Source organism: Diadema antillarum, unplaced genomic scaffold, assembly GCF_040938485.1.
Source record: "Diadema antillarum isolate AM-2024a unplaced genomic scaffold, OU_Dant_1.0 seq00001817_RagTag, whole genome shotgun sequence".
In the NCBI taxonomy this organism is placed as follows: domain Eukaryota; kingdom Metazoa; phylum Echinodermata; class Echinoidea; order Diadematoida; family Diadematidae; genus Diadema; species Diadema antillarum.
Window position 1 is genome coordinate 149,601 of NW_027272492.1, and position 15,160 is coordinate 164,760.

Sequence of the window (15,160 nt, forward strand, 5' to 3'; positions counted from 1 at the left end):
TACAGTGCCGAGCTTTGGCGAGTTGTGGCGAGTTGCCTCAAAGGGGCACACGCAATAACTCGCGTAAAGCTCTTCATGTAACTCTGGATAACTCGCGACAAGTCAGCACGACTCGGCGTAACTCGTAGTGAATCTGCAAAACTCCCCGTGAACTCGCGAGTGGTTCCAAAATTTTTAAACATGTTCAAAATTTTCCCTAACTCAAAGTAACTCGTGCTGAACTTGTTTACACTCGTAATATACTCGTACTACTCGTAACAAACTCTCAATACTTGTACGAGGTTCGCAATGAACTCTTCGTAACTCGCCACCTTTAAGTATATACGCGAGTTCTGCTCGAGTTTTGAAGAGCGCGATACAAGCACTACGACTCTACTACCAGTATGTGCAAGGGGGAATTGCCCTCGAGCTAAGCGCGAGTTTAGATCGAGCTCTGCGACTTACGAGCTTTGTATTAGCTTATTCAAAGTGCATTGCACTGACCTATTAATATGAAATTATTCACATTTTTCCAGCGTTTTCAAGACAGAAGACATTCATTTAACCCTAAACGCACATGCACAAATATGTCATTGCCATTACATTTCTAGAACTACGTAAAAATTAAGACAAAAAACATGCCTCGGCTCAAGAAATCCAAGAAAAAAACAGGTGAAGGAAATGGCGATCAATCAAACAATGGTAGAAGTAGAGGTAGAAGAGCAGGAAGAGACAGTAGAAACAGAAGAGATCATCCGTGATGAGCTACAGAGGCAGTCAGAAGGCCAATCCTCTAAACAAGACCCACAAGACCAGGTCCCAGTAGAAGAAAATGGGAGAAAAGACCCCACTGGAGGCCAAACCTAACAGCAGGGATTGCGTGAACTTATAACGGGCTCGTAACGGGCCCGTAATAAGCTCTTACACAAGTCATACACAGGTCATCATAACTCACACCTGGATCGGTGTGACTTGTATCACGCTCGGACCACTCGTACAGCTATCGTAGTAAACTCGATGTTGATTCGTAGATCACTCATGCACAGCTCATTAAAATTGACAAATTTCACATGAGTTCAAGTGAGTTCAAGCTCATGCAGCTCGCACAACTCGAGACTCCAACTCGGCTAAGTGGGAACCTTGCTTTAGTCTACCCTCACCTCCGGTGGGCTCGACAATAACCTTCCAACCCCTTCCCCTGGCAGCAGTGAACCATCCCTTTCCTTCCCTGATCAAGACATTCCAGTTTTAGCAGCTTCACTAGCACAGAGTGGGCTGACCACAGGGTCTCGGAAACTTCAATGCTTCCCCAGTGAAAAGACGGCAGAGCGTGATGAGGATAGCTACCCCATCTGGATAGAGCACGTTGAGAGCAAGATGGAGGAGTGGCAGACTCTGGATGATGCTGAACGGCGCAAGCGCATTCGTGAATCATTGCATCCACCTGCATCGAGTATCATTACCCACCTGAGGTGTGAGAACCCCCAGGCTTGTTCTGCAGACCACTTCTGGGCTCTGGGTCTAGTTTTTGGTGACACCGACACAGATGATGAGCTGTTTGTCAGATTTCATCAGGCAGTCCAGGCAGAAGGCGAGTCCCCTTCCGAGTATCTCTTTCGCCTGCAGGAAGTTATGCATTATGTGGTTAGGCGAGGAGTTGTATGCAGCAAAAGAGATGTGAGTTATGACTGATAATAACCCATTAACATATGTCCTGATGTCGACGAAACTCGATTCCACAGGGCATATATGGCTCGCCGCACTTTCCTGTTTTGATTTCTCCATTCATTACAAGCCAGGGAAGGCTAACATTCAAGAAGATGCACTGTCACAGAAATCACATCCAATCAAGGAGTTTGAGGATCACCAGCAATGCAAGATCAGTGATCTGGAGGCAAGGCTGCATAAGACAAGACGTCAGGCTCAGGTAAGAAAGTGTCCAATGACTCGGTCTTCTGTCAGTCACATTACCGGGTATGTAGCAGCCGACTCTCTGCATACAAGCAAGCCATACGCTGAGACCCTGTGTGCCAGTGCAGAGTCTACCTCAGGTTTGTATGCAAAAGGCTCAGACCTAAATGTAGTAGACTGGGCACAGGCTCAAGAGGCAGACCCTCATTCGGAACTTGTTAGGGATTATGCTGAATGTGGTGAGAGGCCGCAGTCCTATACCGATACCGCTCTTTCAAAAGAGCCTGCCCTAATACTCTGTGAGTTCGATAGGCTAGTTCTGTGCCAAGGAGTGCTTTGCAGAACTTTCACCGACTCCTTGAGCAACCGCCATCACCAGTAAGTATTGGCTGCCCAGCGCCGTGTCGAGGCAATGAGGGGCATACATGACAGTGTTGGTCACCTTGGGATCGAGAAGTCCATAGCGTTGGCTAGAGATAGATTCTACAGGCCAAAGATGAGTGCTGACATCATGGAATGGGTCAAGCACTGCCCTTGCTGTGTTGCAAGAAAGACTCCTCCAAAGCCATCAGCCCCAATGGTGAGTATCCACACAACCAGCCCCCTGGAACTGGTCTGCATGGACTTTCTCCCCCTTGAACCAGACCGTTCAAATAAGAAGTCTATCTTGGAAGTGACGGATCACTACACGTGATATGCACAAGCCTTCCCCACAAAGGACTAGAGTGCTGTCACTGTTGACACGGTCCTGTGGGAGAACTTTGTGCATTATGGTCTGCCCCAGCGCCTTCATTCTGACCAAGGTAGGGACTTTGAAAGCAAGGTGATTCATAAGCTGTCAAGGCTCCTTGGCATTAAGAAGTCTTGGACAACTCCTTACCACCCCCAGGGAGACCCTCAGCCTGAGCATTTCAACAGAACACTACTGGACATGCTGGGGACCCTGGAAGAGGAGAAGGCAAATTGAAGCAAGCATGTAAGTGCACTTGTACACGCTTACAATTGTTCAAAGAATGACAGTACTGGTTTCTTGCCTTATTTCGTCATGTTCAGCAGGGAGGCTAGGCTGCCTGTTGATCTGCGATTTGGCACTAGCCCTGACAATTTCACTGGGACTGACCATGTGAAGTATGTCAATGGTTTGCGTGATCAGCTTACGCAGGCATATAAGCTTGCGTCAGCCGCATCCAACAAGTCTGCCAGTGCCAACAAGGTCCGCAATGATGCGAAAGTGCAAGCCCATGGTCTGAAGCCTGGCGATTGCATCCTTGTTAGTAATGTTGGACTGACGGAAAAGCAGAAGCTGGCTGATAGGTGGTACGCAAACCCTCATGTCATCAAAAAGCAACTCAACCCTGATATGCCGGTTTACGAAGTTGCACCTGAAGACGGGGCTGGTAGTACATGCACCCTACACCACAACCTTCTCCTACCCATAGAGAACTTGAATGAGGCCCTGTACCCAGAAAGTTAGAGTGACTGGGATGGCTATTGCCCTTGGTCAATGTTGAGACTTTGTCTGACCAAGTGAATAGTCAACTGCTCAGTGTAATTATTATGTGCGTGGAGCATTATTTCCCCTCGAACTATGAGATATTTGAATGGGAGTCACAAATGTTTGGCGACCCAAATGAAGCAATGATACTGCTGGGTCGATCAGATACAGATCGAAGCTTTAACTTTGGCTGCAGTATTGCCTCAAATTCAAACATTAAAAAGAGGTCAAATTGAAGAGAAATTATATTGATCATAAACACTTGCATGCATATTATACTACAATTGTATGTCAAAATGAATTGACAAATGTTTGAGTGTATATGGTTGAATTGATCTCTGAACTGTCTGATGCACTCATAAATACTATGAGGCAGGCATGTAAAGACAATGTACCAGATCTGATTTTGGAGTGGATTTTCATACTCCTGAAGAAATATATTCTTGATTGGAAAGACATTGCACTGGAAAAGTCTGGTGTCTTGTAAACTCTTTTAACTACAATGTATATATACAGTATTTGGACGAGAGATTTTGGCCAGCCTTTGTCTGGTTCAGCGTGGCCGACGGCTACTGAGTATTGCACCGGCTTCCATATACAACTGGTTTGCGACCACTCTGGAAGCGTCAACAGGATAGCCGGCAAGAGAGAGAGAGAGCAACGAGTTTAATGATCATCATACACTGGCAAATATTTAATTATATTACATATAACAAAGGTTACAATTGAGTCTGTAAACGAATTTGAGTGAATGATGTGCTTTGTTGAATGATGAACAAGCTAATAAAGTTTGTCATTGGATTATCTTGTTAAAACTTAATCCCAGACGTGATATTTTTTATGTATGGACTTGGGAATGCAACATTCGGGTTACAATTATTTTCCAGGAAAAAAAAAACACACAAATGAAGCATGTGATAATTTGTGCATCATTTGCAAGTCAAAGGAAAGTAGTCCACTGAAGACATTTTCTGACAAAATATGGGACGCATTCAAGAATGCAACATAATTGAGGCATCTGATGAAATCAGATCTGTACAGGAGCATAGCACCATCCTAGGTGTTATGAAAATTTCACTGCTGTGAAAAGACCAACCCCCAAATCACAATGTGAACATCCATCAAAAAGACAGGCCACTCCAGGAAGAAGTCCAATACCTTCATCAGATGGAAGGGGATTGCTGAAGGGCACTTGCATCTTTTGTACTGTACTTTTGGACCGTCAAGAGAAAAGTAGAGCTGCTCTCACATTGCCTCAACAAGGATGGGTGCAAGGCAATCATTGATGCTGCCCCCCGTAGCAACAATGACTGTGTAAAGGTTCTAGTTGCCAATGGAGTTGACTTCATAGCCAAAAGATGCCCCAAACCACAAATTTTGTCGTCATGACTTCTTCAAGGAAGTTGAAGAGGTTTCAAAGCATGAAGTCTTCATTTGACTGCTTTTGAATCAATAGCACGCCTCATTCAGACAGAGCTCATTGGCAATGGAAGGGCAATGCTCTCAACATCAATCATGGAATTATACAAGACAGAGTTTCTAAGTTGGAAGAAACAACAGAAACCCTGGAGAGCTACATGTTGTACACTGTTCAAGCTCTGATGAGAAAAATACAGGACGAGTTTGGAGACAAAATCTCCATATCAAATTTTGACCACCGAAAGGGCAATTTCGTTTACAATTCTGCAATGTCTGAAGGTGATGCCCGAGCAAGTCTCAGTTGTGATGATGAGAAGCATCTGCATGCAATACACATGGTTGCATTTTATCTTCGAGCAGTGATTAAGGCATTGTCCAAGTGGGAAACTTGAACTCCAATAATTTATCTATTGCAGCCCTGAAAGCCTGTTACCAGAGCTACCAGAGGAACTGTTGCTGTTCTACAAAACACTCTTTTGTGGCCTTACAGAATCTTTTGGGGTGATGCAATGACATGCAAAGGAACAGCCATGTCCTCAGATGCTGTGTACAACATGTCACGAGGTGCAGTATGGCCATGGAAGCATACAGTACTTGGATTGGGAATTGGAACTATGACTGGGTGCAAAGCGGCACTCCGCATCCTGAATCGTCTCGGACATTCGCTGAATTACAACGAAGTCAAGGCATTGGAGACCGAATATGCATATCTCAGTTGAAAATGACAGAGATAACACTGATACGATGACACTCAATCCCGACCTGGGTACAGGGCTTACATGGGACAACTCCGATGTGAACATGGATACCCTTGCTGGTATAGACACATTGCATGCTACAGTCGGGATCTGCTATCAGAACATGCATGATTCTACACCGGCATCTAATACTGATAACAATGAGCTTTGGTAAAAAGAAACCTCACTTCCATGTTAGGAGGAACAGGCAACAATTTGATGGAAAAGAACACAACATCCCACCATATTACAAGAAGCTTAAGAATGCTAGCTTTGAGCTATCAGCATATGAAGACCAGGAAAGAGCAAATGTACCACCTATGTGCAGTCTTTACTTTCACTGGCTACTCTGATCAGAAGTCGGCAAGCATTTGCCACTGTTTCCCGGCTTTTTCTCGAAATTCACCATGGATCATTTGCCTCAACAACAAATCTGCTACATGGACCCAATATCTGCCCCACCAACCAGAAATGTTGTTGTCCATGAAACCATGATGAGGACAACGGTGGAGGCCACTGAAACTTAGCAAGGCTATGGAGTTGTAACATATGACTTGGCTGTAGCTCTGAAAGCTAAACTCAATCCAAGCACTGGATGCACCTCTTTTTGACAAGTTTCTCATCATGCTTGGGAATTTCCACCTTGAATCAGCTTTCTTCAGTGCCATTGGTACTTTCATCAATGAGAGTGGGGCACAGCATCTCCTCACAGAATCAGAAATACTGGCTGAAGGATCTCTGATTGGATTCATTCATGGGAAGTACTACAAGCAATGTGTATGCATCCATGATATCCTCGCTGTTGCTATGGAGAGAAAGATCTATGAGAGCTTCATGGCAACCCTCACACATAAGAGACAGGGCGTAATCAAGGACCTACTTGCAGTTGTTCCAGAGGATCCAAATAACCAGAAGCGATTTCTTGATACAAGTCAACCATGCCAAGAGCACATGTATCAGTATGAGATGTTCTTCAAGGACTTGATGACTGGGAAACCTGGCCTAACTGCCTAGTACTGGAGAATGTACGTGTTCATGATAAATTGAGTTCACAGAGCCCTGATGTGTGCAGTCCGTTTGAATGACATTGATGAGTACATCAAAATACATGTACTGCCAGTTGTAATAGACATCTTCTTTGGATTGACTCAGCCAAACTATGCTCATTGGGGAGTGTTCTTTCTGAATCAGCTTATGAGTGCAGTACTCAAGAGCCCATCGATTCTACAGTCAGGGACCTTCTCCATCCGAAGAACTGGACAAGACTTTGCTAGATCACCCATCGGTTTGACCTCGGAGCAGAGTGTAAACAGAGATGCAGCATCACCATTGTAGAAGGGCATTGTAAGCTCCCACAACTCAAACAATGCGATCAGACGACGGTGTATCACGTCAGCTCAGAGAGGCATGTCCATTACAGAGCTCCGCAACATGGAGGATTGGAGGCAGAGGAGCATCCAGCAGCACAGCTACGACCCATCAGAATTGAGGATGATAGCACCTAGAGCGATGCATTGACTAGACAAATGCTATTACAGAAACATGTGACCCTTTCTCTTCTCCTGCAACATCATCTCCTTGTCTTCTCAACATAGGGTGCGTTTATCAATTATTTTTTTCGGCAGAAACAGGTTTTCAAAACGGCTTTCAGGGATTTTTTAGAGATAAATGCAAAGCCGTTTTGATTATGGGCTTTGGAAAGCCTTTTTGAAAACTGCAAATTGGGCTTTTCGAAACACGTTTCAGCCAGAAACCCTTTCTAGAAGTGAGATAAACACAAAGCTGTTTCGAAACGACTTTGTACTGTGGTTACGAACCATGTGTTTTTGATCTCTGAAAAGACGCGTGCCACACCACGTACATGTGTAAACACCACACACAGCACAGTGGCGGATCTGGGGGGGGGGGGGTTAGGGGGTTTAAACCCCCCCCCCCCCCCCCCCCTTGGGCTGCCAAGTAAAAAATATAATGTGCATAGGAAAACACCACCATAATGTCCAGACGCATACAATATGTTCCTGTAGCACTCTGTCTCAGGCTCAGCCTCGGGCAATAGGTTTTAACCCCCCCCCCCCCCCCCACTACCAAGTGAACATGTGTTAATTTTTCTATGCACATCACTGTGATGCGCACAGAAAAACGCCACCACGTATCTAGACCCATTTATGATGCAGTGCGCGGCGCAAGCATGTAGCACTGATGACGGTGCGCGTATTGCATCGGATGCATGCAGTGCGCGCGCGTATTGTATTGATGCAGGTATGTATTGCACATTACATACACGCCGGCCTAGCGCTATCGCCTATCGACAAGCGTATGTTCCCGGGACCCTTGCTCATCAACCAGCTCATCAACTTTGTGATTAATCATGGAAATTCACGTCCCCAAAAAGAGAAAGCAAACGTCTGTGAAAGACTTTTTCAGGTAAGCCTACACTGGCTACAGTACATTACTGTGCAATTGTATTTTGACAGGCGAATGCGAATGCAAAATGAGGTGCGTAACGGTATTATGAAGTGCGTATTCGCTCGTGCAAGGTGAAGTGAAAGCATTTCGCACCTGCGTGTTGGGTAAAATACAATAGCACAGTAGCCTAGGCCTACTGCAGGGCTGCCAACATTGGAAACTAGTTGAGAGTGAGATTCCCATAGGCCAATGATATAATACAGGGATCAAAATGAGTGAGATCAACAGAAATGCATGCAAATGAAATACATGTTAGAGTGAGAAACTGGTCCAAAATGAGTGAGTCTCCTTCTTAGTGAGTGAGATTTGGCAGCCCTGTAGTTCTAACGTTACTCTACAAAACTATATATCCCAACCACTGACCTAAAAGTAAAAGCATGGACGGGAGGTGGCGTATGCGAAAGATGATGCCAATCACAGCAGCTTTTCAGCCACCGTAGGACCATGAACGCCGACAATGGGCGCATGCGTGCTGCGAAACGCATATTGTCATGGTCCTAACATGGCGGTGGCATCACTTTTGTTCGCAAATCAGCACGCACGCCCCCCGTCCATGGTTTTAGGTCAGTGAAGGCAGGGAATCGGGGCTGCCACTCAAAATTTTCATTTCCCCTACGCCACATGCGTATTTTCCCCTACGGACACCATTTTCCCCCTACGCCCTTGCCTAAAACCCCATTTTTCACCTACGAAACCCAGTTTTCCCCTACAAAAAAGACTTTTCCCCTACGGAGCTAAGTTTTCCCCTACAAATAACCTTAAAGTAGTAAATGATAGTTGCCCCCGGGTAGTTGCCGAGGAATTTTCAATGTGTGTTCGCACTGGAGAATGCGAAAATTCTTTGAAACCCTTTGAGAATTGAGGGGTATTTTTTAAACTTGCCCACAAAATTGAAGAAAAGTTTCAGAAACATCAAATCCCCCTACTTTCCCCTACGGAAGATCATTTTCCCTGTAGGTATCCCCTACTACCTACGGAGGTCCATTTTCCCCTATGGTAAGGGAATTCCCCTACGAGTGGCTGCCTTGAATGAAGTAGTCGAAACTAAGCGATTCCCCGGCCGTTTTAAATTTTCCATTCACTTTGTATACAGTGGCGTAGATTTGTCTGGAGGAGTGGGGGGATGACTGCGAGAGAGCGAAGTGACCAAGCGGGGGAGGAGGTAGGAGGGAGTGTCCCCCCTCCACGGTAGGAACTTTTGGCAAAAATTAGTCACTCATACACCATTTTAATCAGGTTTTACAGCTAAATCCCCCCCCAAAAAAAATCAGCGTTTTATCATGAAAAGTGTGGGGGGGGGGGGTGATTGTACAGGCCATCCCCCTCTCTTCCAAATGTGGGGGATATTATATCCCACATCCCCCCCCCCCCCCCCGATCTACGCCCGTGGTATACAAAAATGACAGAAATGTCATTTTCAGCTATGATAAAGTGAGACTTCCCTAAATCTTCTCTGAATAGATGTAGAATTATGTTAACTCCAATAGTCTGTTAAAAATGTGCACACGTAAAGTCCGATGTAAACTGTAAGAAGAGTAAAATATTTAAAAAATTTTTAATTTTTAATTCATTTTGCAAATTTATTCATAAAATCAAATTTTTGCTTGTAATATTTCTGATACAAAGTTATGGAAAGCTATTTTATGGTCAAAATATACTTTGTAACATTTCTATCAATTATCTCAGTTACAATAAAGTTGCCGCACTGAAATTATTTTTTAATGTTTTTTGTTTTGTGAATTTTGTACGTATTTCTTTGTTTTTTACCTTTTGTTTTTGTTGTTTTTTAGCAAAATTTATCACAAATAATTTTGAAGCATACATTATGCTAAAAAATTAATTACAGCCATTAAAACTGAATATGAATTTTTATGAATTGTAAAAACAATTTACATTGAGTTTGTACTCAAAATCACATTTTTGAGCAATTTTCGGGTTAATGGATTTGTTTTGTGGTTTATGAACAGTATACGCGGGTGCGACAAATTTAGTTTCTAAAGATGCGAGATACTTAAACGAAAGAGTCATGAAACGTCCCGGCTGTGTCATGTCGCTTTGCGAACTACCACTACTACCTAGGGTTAAACCTGTTCTGGAGTTCCCCTTTAATAATATTCTTAAAATTTCTTAAATGCCTGATCTGTCTTCTGTTTATTTGTACTTTGCAGATGTGCGCCGACTGTAACTGAACTTAACCTGCACTCGGACATTCCTGGTGATGGGACCACCCCCACTGTTACTGATCACAGTAATATGCTTCAAGACAGTGGTTCAGTACCCCCGAGTGACCCAACCCAGGCTAGCAGCACTACAAGAACAGAGGTACCATACCACTGGGACATTGGGTTGTTGGTGTCGGGGCAGTCGTCTGTTGTCACTGACAGTGATCGCTATCACTACTTAACACATAGCTACCAAGGACGAGAGTTTGCAACATATGAGGTCACAAAGAAGGGCAAGCGAGTCCCGCTCACCTTTCAAGAGTCATGGCTCAAAGACTATGAGTGGCTTTCATACTCCCATTCACAAGGTGGAGGCTACTGCAAGTACTGTGTCTTGTTCCAAGCCAAGTTGGCCAAAGGGGTGCTTGGAACCCTGGTGAAGACCCCATTCAAGAATTTCAGCAAGGCCAAAGGCAAAGATGGCATTCTCACACTACATGATGCATACAAATACCACCATGAGGCAATGGTGATGGGAAAGGCATTTCTGGCAACATACACCAACCCTGAAGCCAGAATTGACACCATTCTCGACAAAAAGGGCCAGGCGCTCTCCGATAAGAACATGCACATCCTCTCAGTGATTGTAAATACCGTCAAGCTGTGTGGCATGGAGGCCCTACCGTTACGTGGTCACAGAGATGACAGAACAGCAGACCCGCTCACCAACCGAGGAGTCTTCACTGCAATTCTAGAGCACGCTGCCAAATGTGATCCGATCCTCCGGGAACATTTGGAGGAGGGAAAGAAGAACCAACAGTACACATCAAAAACGATACAGAATGAGATCATTACTGTCATTGCGGACTGCCTGCGTGACAACATCTTGGCACCTCTGAAACACGTGAAATACTTCAGCGTCATTGCTGATGAGGTGACCGATCCACACGGAAATCAAGAAGTACTGTCACTATGCTTGAGGTTTGTGGATGTCACTGATACGAAGCCTCACGTCAGGGAGGTCTTCCTGGACTTTCTTCATCTACAGAGGGCGACTGGTAAGAGGATTGCAGAATCCATCTTAAGCCTCCTCGACAAGCATGGCCTTGATGTTCAGGATATGCGTGGGCAGTCATATGATGGAGCGTCTGCAATGGCTAGTGACAAAAGAGGAGCTCAGGCCGTGATCAAAGAGAAGAACCCACTGGCGCTGTACACGCATTGCCGCTCACATGTTCTGAGCTTGGCCATTGGCAAAGCATGCAAAGTAGAAGTACTACGCAACATGATCGACGTGATTAATGAGATCCATCTCTTCTTCCATCTGTCTCCGAAATGACAACGCTTCCTGGAAACGATACTCGGCACCTATGCACCAGAAAGCCGCGTTCAAAAACTCAAAGGGCTCTGCAAAACGAGATGGACAGAGAGGCACGACTGTCTGGAAATATTCCGTTCTCTTTATGAGTACGTATTCACATGCGTACACGCCATGGTGCAACCAGGTGAATATGCAGAGATCGAGTCATCGTGGGATTGGGATGCTGAAACCCGTACCAGGGCTCAGGGATTCATGGCCTCTCTCAGGAATGGCCGCAACATCATAGCCCTGGTCATTCTGGTCAATGGTCTGGATACGGTGAAAGGCCTGAGCACCAAACTCCAGAAGAGAGATGCTGATGTGGTTGCCGCCTACAACCTCATCGACACAGCTATTGATGAGGTGAGAAGAATGAGAGCGGACTTCGACTCGGTCTGGAGGAACTGGTGTACAGAGGCCGAGAGGATTGCTGCTGATGTTGGGGGAGAGATCGCGGTCCCTAGAAGAGCCAAGCACCAGACACACCGTGCAAATACTCCAGCTGACACAGCCAGGTTTGTATTACTTTATTGTATCTCCCGAACAGAGTTCGGAATCGGAGGGATACTATGGATTTGGCCTCGTCACACCGCCGAGTCCGCGGTAGATATATTTTATTGTGAGTGCTGTACTGGCCACATTTCTTCTCGGATTAACTTCAAATTTGGCATGGAGGTGCATTATGGTATGCTTTAGTTATAAAAAAATACATTTAGTTAGTACATTAATGCTCGTTTAAAAGTCATATCATGGCATGAATGGGACGGGGCTATTTATGTAGCGTACAGTTTCCACACAGCTACCATTATACCTTTCTTGTAATGCGCCTTAAACAGAGACAATATTCTGATGGTGTCACCAGTGTCTCAAACCTTTGCAATGTTCGTATTTTGCAGTGAAGTACTACAAGAGAACTGTTGGGATTCCTTTCATGGACAGCTTTCTACAGGAGCTGGGCGACAGGTTCTCGGCTGACAACCGTGCACTGAAGTCAATCATGTCACTCGTCCCTCTGGTGATGGTAGGGCTCGCGGATGCCGAGTCACTGGCTGAGGATCAGCTCTTCTGGGAGAAGGATCTCTCTTTCCCCCTGGCCCTGAAGGTACGATATGACACTTTACATTTAACAGTGAAAAGGTGGTGGAGATTGTGCAGATATTGTATAAAATGAATCTTAAAGGCACTGTATAACAGTGTTTCCAGTTAAAAAATCTGAACTTCATGATTCCCCATGCTACCAGTGTCTTAGATGAGGTCTAAGAATGAAGCCCTGAAAAAATTGCAGTTCAAAATGATCATTAAGTGCATTTGAACAGTGAAAACCACTGAGAGACCATTCCAGTTTTCCCCATAGACTGCTGTGTGGTAGATTTTGAGTCCACCCCGGACGGGTAAATCATGTGCTCTCAATCGGTACACAATTTGTTAGTGACAGCTGAACTGTCTAAATTTATGTGTTCTAGGGTGATTCTTGGTCCAATTTAACACTAACATATGTGTCAGATAGCAAAGTTTGATACTTTTTTAAATGGGGATTCCACAATGTTATACAGTGGCTTTAATATACGTTTATTTCTGTATTTTTTTTTTTTAATTTTGTGCTTTCAGAGAGAGCTGGTACGCTGGAAGAGTTTCTGTACGGCACTCTGTCAGAAAGGTGACGTCCCTGACAATCTGGTCGACACCCTGCCACTAGCTGATGGTGACGTCTTCCCCAACATCACGGAACTGATCTTAGTTGGCTGCACGTCACCAATCGGATCCTGCGAAGCTGAGCGTTCATTCAGTGCCCTCAGACGTGTGAAGACATACCTCCGTTCCACCATGACAGAGGAGAGACTGGCGGGCCTCACCTTAATGGCAGTACACTTCAGACATGCAGCACAGCTAGACAGAGGTGGTCAAGCAGTTCGTCAGGGTTAACCCAAGGCGACTCCTGTGCAACTCCATCCTATTTGACTAGACCACATATTGTCGATGGGCTTATAAAACCTCGTATCTCAACATTTTGTGAAAATGACTTTTTTGCAGAAATATGAAGTTTAAAGGTAAATGATATGATTGGGAGAAATAAAAAATGCCTTGAGAACCAAACTTGCTGAAAGACGTACCAAAGATACACCAGCTGTAGTGTACCTCATGGCTGGAAGGATTAACATTTGTCTTGAAATTGTTTACATTAGGAGAATCGAGCATTAACATACACTGTTGGTCATAAAGGTGGAATATTTTTGTTAGTTTCAATCCTTCCACTTAAATCATTGTAATTTGAATACTTTCAGAGCATTAAAGATGATATTTGGACACAATGTTATTTAATAGTTTTTGCTGAGTTTAGATGAAACACCAATGGTGTAGATCATTTCATGCTTCACTGAGCACTGGTTTTATCCAGTCACAACAATGTGGATGATGGTGCAAAAGTTTTGTGCGCCCCGTTCTGCACACTTGCGAAAAATTTATAATTTTCAATGTTCCAATTTTTTTCTTTCTCTTTCCTTAACGTAAATCATAACTTGAATGATTTTTTTCATGCTTCGCTGAGCACGCAAAAATGGCTTATTGGAGATAGGACATTTACAAATCTGCCATTAATTATTAAATAACATTGTGTCCAAATATCATCTTTAATGCTCTGAAAGTATTCAAATTACAATGATTTAAGTGGAAGGATTGAAACTAACAAAAATATTCAACCTTTATGACCAACGTGTACCAACAACATTGAGAAAGTGTCATTCAATGACACAAAGAGATCCCATAAAAACGTACACAACTGTCGCAAGTATACTGATGATAATTCTTACCTAATGAGTTCACATCTGACCACAATTTTTTCACAGTAGAATCCTTGCATATAGTTTACTTGATTTTATGTGAAGATCGAAGATCGAAATAAATTGTATGATTGTAGCATAACAAGTGGCACCTGTGAAAAGTTTGTTTATTTGAGTCTCAAATTTTATGCACAACCTTCAATTGGCTGAATAAGCAACATTTAGTTCTACTTAATTTTCATTTCTACTTCATTGGCCTGAACTCCAGTATAATCAACATCGCAGAGTTTACTTTAATTTAAGAGTTGTGGTACTATACAATTCAACATACGTTACACTGTCTTAAATCTACCTTTTTATCACGTATCTTTCCCAGTTACTTTTCATTTGTATCTCATGTTGTTAGAGTTAGACCAAAAAGAAAGAACGCACACTAGAGGGAAAACAATTCAAGGGCAAATACTGTGTGAAGATATAATGATATTCAACTCATCTGGTAATTGATAACCAAACACATGATAACTCTGGATATAACTGTGTTCTAAACTGTTATTTGATCTTATTCTAATAAGACGTAATATCATGGACTGCTTTTTATGTTCTCCATTACGTTAGTAGATGCCAGGAAAACATCACTTACGGGGTTCAAATAGCTAAAAAAAAAAAAAAATTGGCGCGACGCCACGCAGCTCACAGACATCGCCTTGTGGACGATGCTCTGCATCGCCATTGGGACATCACAAACCCAGGGACCGCGGAGCCAGGGTCGGCAAAAAAGATAAAAAATAGAGCATGCAAGTATGCTTAAAATCGCAAGCTGGAACCCTAAAAATGAAAATCTCCCTACTGTGGGA

At 43.9% G+C, this 15,160-nt stretch overlaps 1 protein-coding gene across 1 annotated transcript; it reads left to right on the top strand.

The window, feature by feature from the left end:
* Positions 1–7,909: 7,909 nt before the first annotated feature.
* On the top strand, positions 7,910–13,452 carry LOC139712538 (52 kDa repressor of the inhibitor of the protein kinase-like). The gene is made up of 5 exons (XM_071624352.1): positions 7,910–7,965; positions 10,176–11,422; positions 11,675–12,044; positions 12,469–12,631; positions 13,138–13,452. Exons 1-5 carry the CDS (start codon positions 7,910–7,912, stop codon positions 13,450–13,452), a joined length of 2,151 nt encoding a protein of 716 aa, XP_071480453.1.
* Positions 13,453–15,160: the final 1,708 nt, after the last annotated feature.

What these genes read in the sequence shown, in the direction of transcription:
- LOC139712538 (XM_071624352.1), top strand. Translation starts at nt 7,910, where the DNA reads ATGGAAATTCACGTCCCCAAAAAGAGAAAGCAAACGTCTGTGAAAGAC. An exon ending in TCTGTGAAAGACTTTTTCAG is followed by an intron (nt 7,966 to 10,175) that starts GTAAGCCTACAC and finishes TGTACTTTGCAG; the next exon opens with ATGTGCGCCGACTGTAACTG. An exon ending in TGTTCTGAGCTTGGCCATTG is followed by an intron (nt 11,423 to 11,674) that starts GCAAAGCATGCA and finishes TGGTGCAACCAG; the next exon opens with GTGAATATGCAGAGATCGAG.